Raw genomic sequence first — 10,705 nt, forward strand, 5'->3', positions numbered from 1 at the left:
GGGGGGAGGGGTTTGTGCGGGGAGAAGGGTGCAACAATGAATGAATGGAATCCCAAAATCTCTGTAGATGTTCATTGAAATGAAAAATAAACTACCTAAATTTAAAAAAAAACAAAAACTTTTATCCAGAAGAATACTTAAAAGAAGTATCAAAATAAAGAAATTTTATTTTTACTGAAATGTCTAATTCTAAGAGAAAGAAATGTATTCATTTTACACTAATGCACAAAATCCAGTAATGAGTTTTCCATTTCTGTTGGTAATAAGGTATTTTCCTTCTAGTTTAGATGTAAGACTTTATATCTGTGAAAGAAAAAGTTCAGAAAACATTTTTATGTATCTCTGTATCGTCACTGACATAAACTCAAACAAGGGAACAATCTGGTTCTGGTTAAGTGGCTCATTAACTCAATGGCAAAGAGAAGGAAATTTCCAAATATTTACATTCTGATCTTAGAACTGAAACTTGGAATTTTAATGAGATTCTGTAATCTTCATGCTTAGTAGCTTGTTTAGTATTTCACCTCTTTTGGCACAATGTTTTGGTCTGTTGTCCCATGTTCCACTGAAAATTAGTAGCTATTAAAGTATTACTATTTCTTGGGTAGAAAATGTCACAGAACAGTGATTTCTCTCACTCTTTTAATTGTATCTCTTGTATTTCTAAAATAATGCTATTAATGTCAATTCTACTTTTGTGATGGTAGTATCTTCTTGCTTATAAAATGTCCACATAAGTGACCTAAACTATTTAAAATTTGGTCTCTTTTGAGATAAATCATTCACTTCATTGCTGAACTCAATACTTTGTTATTGGCTCTTCTTCCTATTATTTCTAGTGAGTGAAACAATTAATTACAGCAAGCATCATGGGCAGAAGAGCACAAAGTCAAATACACTACTGACTGAAGGAATGTAAGACATCATTTATTTTAAATAAAGAAAATATCATGTAACTTACAACAATTCTCCCACCAAAAATCTCATTTTAAAGCACAAAGTTAAATACAACAGTAAAAAAATGATAGGGAACTATAGCTAGTGATCTAAGTCCAAAAGAAAGGTTATAAAGAACAGCAGAAAAGAAATTGGAGGAATATACCCATCAGTCACTCAATAAGATGACTTTGCAACCACCAAGTCATTCATTATATGAAAATTGGCATGATATCAAATTAGGGTATAATTATAATATTACATAACTGCCAAACTACATTACATAATTGCCAAGTTACATCATTCTATAACTATGAAATTGCATCAATATAGAACTTCCAAACCAATGAGAATCACAGTCTAGTTAACACAAATCCTTTACTATGAAAGCCACTGTAACTTTTTGTTACTGCCATATGTTGTTGTTGTTAAGTGTCATTGGGTCCTAGACAACTCATAGCAAAGCTATGAATGAAAGACCTGAACACTTGTATAACTTTCATATATCCATTAGTAATATTCAAAATAGTCATATATTAATTTTATTCACTATTGCAGTAAATGGGAAATTCCAGACAACATGCTAGATAAGTGAGTAATTTAAAATTAATTGGCTCAAGTTGATAATCCATTACCTTGGCTTGTGTTGTTGTAGAAAGTCTGGAGGTATAAATTTACTATTACCATATTATATGATGCAAAAAGAGCAGAAAATGGGACATGGAGGCATAGGAACATAAGCATCTCTCTGAAAGGACCAGAGGGAATGAGAATATTACAGCCCTTCACTTCCCCAGAGCAGAAAGCAGATAAAAAGTCCATAGCCCAACCCAGAGTACCTCTAGAATCACACCAGCAGCAAGAGGTTTGTTTATTTATTGTTGACTCATAGACAGTGGTAACAAGAGTGGGGTTTATTAGGGAGGTAAGCTGGAGGGTGGGAAAAGAAAAAATATCATACAATGCAAGTCCAGATTTTAGCCCAGAAGTTCCAAGACACAACTCTTAAACTAATCCCGTCTGTGGTTTCAGTTCAGCAGTCAAATCCAAATCATTCAGCAAGATTTCCCTCAGAACTGTTATATGCCAGCTTCTCCTTCAATCATCCTACAAGAAGAGCAAAACCTTTAACTATGACCTTTATCTCAGGGCTTCTCTGGTTACACCTTGCCACAGTTTCTTGACAAAAATGCCACAGTTTCTCCATCATCATCACCAGGATCTCACCCCCAGGGTTTCACACTCATCAGAGTTTCCCTCAAGTCTTACCACTCAGTGTGGAAGCCATTCTTTCTCTTATCCTAGTCTTACAGCTGTTTGGGATTTGCAAAGCCACGTGTCTGCTGCTAAGGTAGCTGGTGAGTAATACTTGACATTTTACTTCACGCTGTATTAATGAATACCTAATAAAAAATAAAATCTATGAACTTTGGTAAAATGTGTATACATTTTTGTTTGAGATTTTTTTTCTTTTCTTTCTGGAGAAAAATTCCAGAATTTCATCTATTTCTTAAAGGTTCAATGATCCTCAACCACCTTTGCACTACCTATTTCCTAAACTTAAGGGACTTAACCAGGAAGCATCAAGAGAAAATGAAAGGAGTACATAATGTCACTATACTAAAAAGAACTGGATGATAGAAGAATTTCATGAAACAACATATGACCAAAAGGCAATGCTAATGAAGGAGGAAGTTCAAGCTACACCAAAGCAATTAGCAAAACAAGACCCTAGGAATTGACAGCATACCAAGTGATAAATTTCAAGAAACAGATGCTGCCCTGGATGTGCTTACCCGGTTGTACCGAAAAAATCTGGAGGACAACTACCTGCCCAACTGGCTGGAAGATATCTGTATTTTTTCCCATTCCAAAGAAAGGCCATCTGAGAGAGTGTGGAAATCATCAAACATTATCATTAATGTTAGACACGAGTATCAGGATTGGAGGAAGACTCAACAATCTGCATTATATAGATGACACAACTTTGTTTGCTGAAACTGAGGAGGGCCTGAAACATTGGCAGCAGAGGGTCAAAGACTGTAGTCTTCAGTATGAATTGAAGCTCAACATCAAGAAAGCAAAGATTCTCAGCACTAGGCCAATCGGCAACACCATGATAGATGGAGAAGAGACTGACAATTTCAGCTTGCTTGGCTCCACAATCAATACTCTTGGCACTGGCAGTCAGATTCAAAGGCAAATGACATTAGGGAAATCTGCTGTCAGAGACCTCTCCAGAGTACTGATGAGCAACAATCCCAGCCTAGACTAAGATGCGCTCAATCTAAGCCACTGTATTTGCAGTTACTTGCTATGCATCAAAAGCTGGACAATGACTAAGGATGATAAAGAATTGATACCTTTGAGTTGTGGTGCTGGGGGAAAGTATTGAACATTCCGTGGACTTCCAAAATAATAAAGAGGTTTAGCCTGAAGATGGTGAAACCAGGTTGCTCCTTGCAGGCAAGGATTTTTCAGCTCCATCTAACATCCTTTGGGCATGTTGCCAAGAGGAAACAATCCTTGGAGAAGAACATCATACTTGAAAGGATGGAGAGACAGGGCAGGAGAGGAAGGCTTTTGATGAGATGGATTGACACAATAACTAAGGAAATGAAGGTAGGGTAGGTGTGTCAGAGAGAGTGAGACTGGCTAAGGTGGTAAGAAACTGTGCTGCAATACTTAAGGCGTGCAGTTCAAATCTGCCAGCTGCTCTGTGGAGAAGGATGAGCAATCTCCTCCCTCCCATGCTATTACCTGCCTCTGAAAACCTGCTGGAGAGTCAGCCGTGGGTCAGTTCCAAGTTAACGGTACACAACAACAACATACAGTACAGACAAGTTGACTGCACATAACAACCAGTACCCTGCACAAAGAGTGCTAATGCTCTTGCTATGGAGTTAAGCCAAAAGGAAATAATTTCTGAACACTAAATAAGGCCATATTACTTTACAAATAATAGGAGGTCATCCCCGCCCCCGCATACACACTCTTCAATCAAGAGTGATTTCACAAATAGAAAATCCTTGCTTAAAATCAAGGCATCCTTAGCAGCACATATTTTCTGAAAAATAGGCTTTAACTAAACTAGAGAGAATGAAATGGGGAAACCTACATTTAAAACAAGTACTTCTGAAGTGCTTAGATATACAGGCAAAAAAAAGAAAAGCTGGTGGTGTTAAGCAGGTTGTGTAGTTTTGCAGTTGTGAGCCAGATCTGAATTTCAAAATCAAAAGACCAATTGCATTGGGAAAATCTGCTGTCAGGGACCTCATCCAGAGTTCTGAAAAGCAATGGTGTTAGTCTAGAGACTAAGGTATGCCTAATCCAGACCATGGTCTTCACAATTACTTGCTGTGCATCAGAGAGCTGGACAATGAAAAAGGAGACAGAATTGATGCCTTCAAATTGTGGTGCTGGAGAAGAGTTGTGGGCATATCATGGACTGCCAAGAAAATAGATCTGTCTTGGAGACAGTGAAATCAAGTCTCTCCTTGGAGGCTAGGATTTTAAAGCTCTGTCTCACATACTTTGGGCATGTGGCCAGGAGAGGTGGGTCCTTGGAGAAAGATATCATGCTTGGAAGGGTGGAGGGAGAGCACAGTTGAGGTAGACCCTAGATAAGATGGATTGGTACAGTAACTAGGACGATGGGGGTTGGTGTGTCAGAATTAGTGAGACTGGTTCACGACAGGGCAGGCTTCAGAGCTGTTGTACATTGGGTCGTTGTGGGTTGCAGCCAACTCAGTGGCACATATCAACAACAACACTACCTGTCTTCAAATCCCAAATGTAACCCTTCCTTTATTTTGTGAATTTGGACAAGTTGTTTAAACTCTCTGAGCTTTCTATCATTCCCTGTAGAATGGAATGGTTACTTTATCAAGGATTAAATGAGCTAATACGTGTGAAATACTTAAGAATGCCTGGAACAAAGTTAACACCATTATTATGTGGTGGATTGGGACCTTTCACACTTCTTCCTGCCTAAGAAATACAGGACTAGTCTGAAACCAAGTCTTTGTGTCTTCTGGCAGCTGAATGCACTGTGATGGGAATCCCCAGTGTGACGACAAACCTCTCTGGCTTTGGTTGTTTCATGCAGGAGCATGTAGCTGATCCTACTGCTTATGGTGAGATTTTTTTCATCATTACCTCAATGCTAGATGTGAACCAAACAAAACTGAGGGTCTTTCTAGAGCCTATTCTAAAGCTATCCAAATAATTAAACTCATATTTATATTGTTTTAATGCAAGATGCCTGTAATTATGTGATCCATTACAGAACGCTATAACAGGGTCTTTCTAGAGCATCACTCTAAAGCCATCCTAAAAATTAAACTAGTGTTTATATTTTTATTTAATGAATGGTGCCAGTAATTATGTGATCCATTACAGACTATTATACACTTTGAGGATTTAGCTTGAAACCATGAAAGGAACACTTAGTTTGGGAAATATTGCATTTATAATTTGTTCTACTAAGATTAGTAACAGGCTTAAAGAAAGGGGGAAGTCAAGAATGTTTCAGTGTTTGATCTGCTGTATCCGTCCATGATTTCCAACATGGACTCTTTGCCCTTCATTCATTTCTTCCATTCTTCAATGTGCCTTGGGTTCGGTGGGTCATAGAGACTCAAACACATCAGGGAAATTACTCACACGACAGTGGGTGAAGCAGGCCAGTACTGCAGAGCCTGGTGAGCAATGGACTAGGACCCTGTAGACTGTCAGTTGTGGTGCAGCTAGATGGTATGTCCCAGGAGAGCCAGAATCCCAAAAGAGAGATGGTCCTGAGTTTCTATGAGCTTCTAGTAGGGAGTAGCTGGTATCCCAACCTAATCCTGTCTCCTTAATACAATAAATACTTCATCACAAAATAAAATGTTAGCCAATGACCAGGAAAGACATTTTGAACAATAAGCCTTTGACACCACAAATATCTTGCCCTTTCTCTTCTCCCACCCCTCCACTTCTCTAAGCAGGTTTGTCCCTGTACTTCATAGGTGCAATATTATAATAACAAAAATCTTAACTAACTTGTTGTGATAAGGTTGATTCTGATTCATGGAAATTCTGTGTGTATAAGAATAAATCTGTGTTCCATGAGTTTTTCAAAGCTGATATTTTAGAAGTAGAATGCCAGACCTTTCTGGCCACAAGCCTCTGGGTAGACTAGAACTGCTAACCTCTCAGGGAGTGGTATACCAACAATTTGAACCACCTGAGGACTCCAAATAGGATCTTACAGTACCTATACTACTCAGTGGTACAGTCTTTTGAGATCTATGCCAAAATAGTAAAATTCACTGAAATTGCTTAAGATGGCAGGAGAAATTGTATAGCATCACTGTTCCCTCAACGCCAAGCACATGTGAAGTTAGAATGGAATGAATTCTCTGTTACACATTGTGACTTCCTTTATGCTCTGTCAAGGTTCCTCTATCCTCAGGCTTGAGCCATGGACTTTAGCTATAGTTGCACAATAGAAACACTGAGGAACTTGAAAAACCCTGCTATCTAAGCCCCACACAGGGATCCTGGCTCAGGAATGGCCCATTAAGAATCACTCATCAAGTAAATTTCTCTATTACTAGACTTCTTTAGTAAGACTTACTTTGCTGGTGACAATTGTAAGCTATTGGAAAAAGGTTGTGGAGGAAATACAATCCTTAGAAAGGAAAAACTAAACAGAGGCAATATGGTAATGACAGAGAGTGGATAACATGTGTGATCTAAGAGAGAATCAAAGAGATAATCAGCAGTGAGAGAAAAAATGTTTTAGGATTAATTTTGATTTTGTCTAACCATTGGCTTTTTTGACCCTCAGGAATTTACATTGTAGACCGGCGATTCCGTTCTCCAGATGATTCTTGCAACCAATTGACTCAGTTCCTCTATGGATTTTGCAAACAGTCCCGTCGCCAAAGAATTATCCAGAGGAACAGAACTGAGAGGCTCTCAGATCTTCTGGATTGGAGATATTTAGGGAGAGTAAGCAAACCTGATACAACCACAGAGGATGACTTTCGAAGTCCTTCAGGCATAGCAAGTGTTTAGTCATTAACTCTAAAGTCAACAATATGTTAACATCTCAGTGACGTGTCCATATCCTTTTAAATTTAGTCTGAGTTTGCAAAGTGCTAAACCTAATTCTTCATGTTTATTCTGTGCTCTTAAATCTATCAAGATTTAGTATTACTCTTAATAGATTTTCTGTCATCGATGCTTACTTTGATTTATTACTTATATATATACAAATATTTAAGGAAAATATAAAGATAAGATGTCCTATTTTGTTTCACTCTAGTGGGATTCTGTGATCATATTAATCAATTACAACGTTGTCGTTACATGCCACCCAGCAGAAGATGGGGAATCCTTCTGCCGCAGAGCAGCTGGTGGATTTGAACCGCATACCTTTGAGATTGCAGCACAGCTTCTTACTAGTAGGCCACTAGACCTTCCAGTTACAATGAGAAGTAAAAATAATATTGTTTTTCAAAATTATAAGAACAGATAATATCTCCTTACAATAATACAGTAAGTTTACAAATATCAAGCTGTCACACAATTTGGCACTGGATGATTTTAATGAAAAATAAATTTACTTACATACTATTGAACACTCTTGACCAAATGTTAAATGTTGCCACTTGTTGAGGATCTATACACACAGTTATGCTAGTGCTCAATACAGTACTAGATAATTAATTTTACTATCTCCATTTTATAATGAAAACAGAAAAGACTAGGCCATTAGAAATGATGCTTTTTTTTGTTCTTTTCCAAGGTTTTATTTCCTCTATAATCTTTTTCTAGGGAGCTCTGGTGGCTTAGTGGTAAGGAGTTGTGCTGCCAACCCAAAGGCATGCAAGAATCCACCAGCTGCTCTGCAGGAAAAAGGTGGGCAATGTGATTTTTTGCCTCTGAAAACTCATTAGAGGACCAGAAGCTGAAAGATAAGACTCTTACTAAGGTTGAAAGCAGAAATTACATCTATTTTGTTGGACTATTAAGACTTCATCTTTTTCTACCACAGCATCTCTCTGTAGAATAAAACTAGTGTTTCCTCATTTCCTTAATGCTCAATGCTGAGCATATGACCCTTCTCCCAATTTCTGACTATTTCTTTGCTTATAAATTTAAAAATAACAAAAGTATAAACTGTCATTTCCTTCCCAATTTCAAACTTAAGACATATTTTATAGCTAGGAAATATGTTTCTATAATAACTTGGATGTCGATATGGCTAAATCTTCTTTTTTAACCTGATAATTGACTTTGTGTTCCAGTATTACCAGCATGCTAGGCACCTGACATTGAGCAGAGCTTTTCCAGATAAATTCCATATAGAACTAACATCGCCACCAGTGGTAAATATTCTATGCATTGTTTTATGGGTTTTGAAAATTACTCTCCCTGCTGATGGTGATCATGTCTAGCAAATACCTTCCAATTTTGAGGAGCTGAAAATGGAAACTATTAGACTTCTTCATACTTGCATCAACACAGAGAGGAGGAGAGCCTGATGTATGGGGGGAGTAGGCAGTAATCTCACTTGATGATCACTAGAGGGATGCCTCCTACCCACTGCTATGGTTGCTGTTCCAACTATAGTGACCCTCTGTCAGGTTTCAGAAGCTGTAAACCTTTATGGGAAGAGACAGCCTATCTTTTTCCTGCAGAGCAGGAATTTGTGTTAATTTGAACTGCCAGAAAAGTGCAGCTATAGCAGGACAACTTCCTATGAACTTCCAGAGCTCCCTCTTCCTTCCTTCACACTCACTCACTCATTGCCATCAAGTCAGCATCAACTCATAGCTGACCCTCCAGCAAGTTTTCAGAGGCTGTACATTGCACAGAAGGAGCTAGTGGATTTGAACTGCCTGCCTTTGTGTTGACAGCACAACTCCTTACCCAGTAGGCCATCGTTATACATGCATTCTTTTGGGAGTAATTTAAAAAAGAAATGGGGATTCTTTAGCAGAAGGTAAACTTGCTATTCGAGGAAGCATTTCAGTATAGGATAACCACTTGACGAGAGTAATCTAACGTGCATTAAAGTCTCACAGGATGAGTTGCACTAGGTGAGCATTTACAACCTATTTTGCAGTCTTCACCAGGGACAGGGGGTGCCTTTTAAGGTTTACTGAAACACTTGTATTTATGAGATGACCACAGACCACACTGTCATCTGAAACATCTAGACAGACATGATAGGAAACACAGATTGCAAGAGGACAGCCAGCATCGGGCATTTCTTTGCAACTAGTGGAGGGATCTTTGCAGGAGTCTGCACAGCCATCTAGAAGCTACTCTCCCTTGACTCCTCCCTCACCTCCCACCAAATAACAGTTTAGAATGTAACTAGTCCATTGATTATGGGATCATCTTAGCTAGTAAGATCCATACTCCACAGGAGTCAATATTTTGGTAAGTCTTCAGAGATAAGCTTTCACAGTCTTCATGTGGGGATACACCTCAAAGTGTCTCTGCTTGCAAGGTTGCGCACACGGTAGGATTCTCACCAGGTATTTCCAGATCCTCTGCGTTTGGATTTCATTTTTCGGTCAAGGTCATTTTACCATACACCACAACTGATCCTACATAGGTTTCCAGGAGAACAGACATAGAAAGTTAATATAAATTAATTAATTAATGAAAAAAATTAAGGCAGTCTCCTCCTAAACAATTTGTAGCCCCTGAAAACCCAATGAAGCATCAGCTTTGAGATGGTTCTAATTCAACAGCAGAAAACACCAAAATGTTTCAGTTGTTATATAAATGTTAACCTACTAGATCTTTGTAATGCAATCTGGTAAACTGGTTTTCCCCCTTTCACAAAAGAATAACTGAGGATATTCTGCAAGGTGAAGCAAATTGCCTCTCTTGAGCGTGGTGATGAGGAAGCCCTTGTGGCATAGCCCTTAGGAAGTTTGACTTCTAACCCAAAGGTGGTGCCTTCTGTCAGTTCAAATTTACCAGTGGTTCCAAGAAAGAAAGAAGAACAATTTCTTCCTGTGTGATCTACAGCCTCCAAAATCCCTCTGGAGGGTCAGCTATGCGTTGCTTCCAGCTCATCAGCAATGAGTTGAATTGTTGAGTTGAACTTGGAGATACCAGAAACAAATCCAAGTTAATCGCCCTAGCCCTGGGCTTACGACAAAAGATACCAATTGTGTCTTGTATGTAATGAACATGCACACAGCTGGAAAAAAACAGAAGCCATTATAACATGTGTATCTTGTTTGTGTCTTTGGCAGACTGAAGGATTTAGATACCCCAGGCCTTCCTCTGTCCCACCTTCTCCTTCAGGGTCTCAGGCATCCAGTCCTCAGAGCAGTGATGTGGAAGACAATGAGGATGAACGGTATGACGAGGAAGAAGAGGCTGAAAGGGATCGCTTAAACATCAAGTCACCATTTACTCTGAGTCATGTCCCACATAGCAAGAAAAAGCAACATGGTGAATATAAGAACTGAATTCCTTATGGCTAATTTTAAAATGGTGTGAAGTTATTTATAGGAATAAAAATGACATCAATTACATCTTTTTTTCTGAGTATCATAATGCGATTTATTCCATGCCTTAAGCGTGGAGGAGATTGAATGAATGGCATTTGAGCAATCCTTAAAATAATACCCTAGTTCTTTTTCTCAGCTTCACTTTCCTTAGTATATTTAGACAGACAGAGAAATGTTAATTAAAGAAGACTGAAAGTATTTTTTGAATAGTTGTTTGAAACAAGATTGTTTCTTTACTC

At 38.5% G+C, this 10,705-nt stretch overlaps 1 protein-coding gene across 1 annotated transcript in view; it reads left to right on the forward strand.

The window, feature by feature from the left end:
* The window catches only part of GYS2 (glycogen synthase 2 (liver)), a 71,790-nt gene extending 61,233 nt beyond the window's left edge, over positions 1 to 10,557 (forward strand). Inside the window, exons 13-16 of the mRNA XM_006903352.1 lie at positions 4,977 to 5,072; positions 6,770 to 6,933; positions 8,235 to 8,315; positions 10,206 to 10,557. Of these exons, the coding sequence (XP_006903414.1) occupies positions 4,977 to 5,072; positions 6,770 to 6,933; positions 8,235 to 8,315; positions 10,206 to 10,424 (560 nt within the window). The 3' untranslated portion in view covers positions 10,425 to 10,557. The remainder of the gene's footprint in view (positions 1 to 4,976; positions 5,073 to 6,769; positions 6,934 to 8,234; positions 8,316 to 10,205) is intronic.
* Positions 10,558 to 10,705: the final 148 nt, after the last annotated feature.

The sequence above is a fragment of the Elephantulus edwardii genome, unplaced genomic scaffold (assembly GCF_000299155.1).
Source record: "Elephantulus edwardii isolate Elephantulus edwardi_28Jun2011 unplaced genomic scaffold, EleEdw1.0 scaffold00579, whole genome shotgun sequence".
NCBI classification, from domain to species: Eukaryota; Metazoa; Chordata; class Mammalia; order Macroscelidea; family Macroscelididae; genus Elephantulus; species Elephantulus edwardii.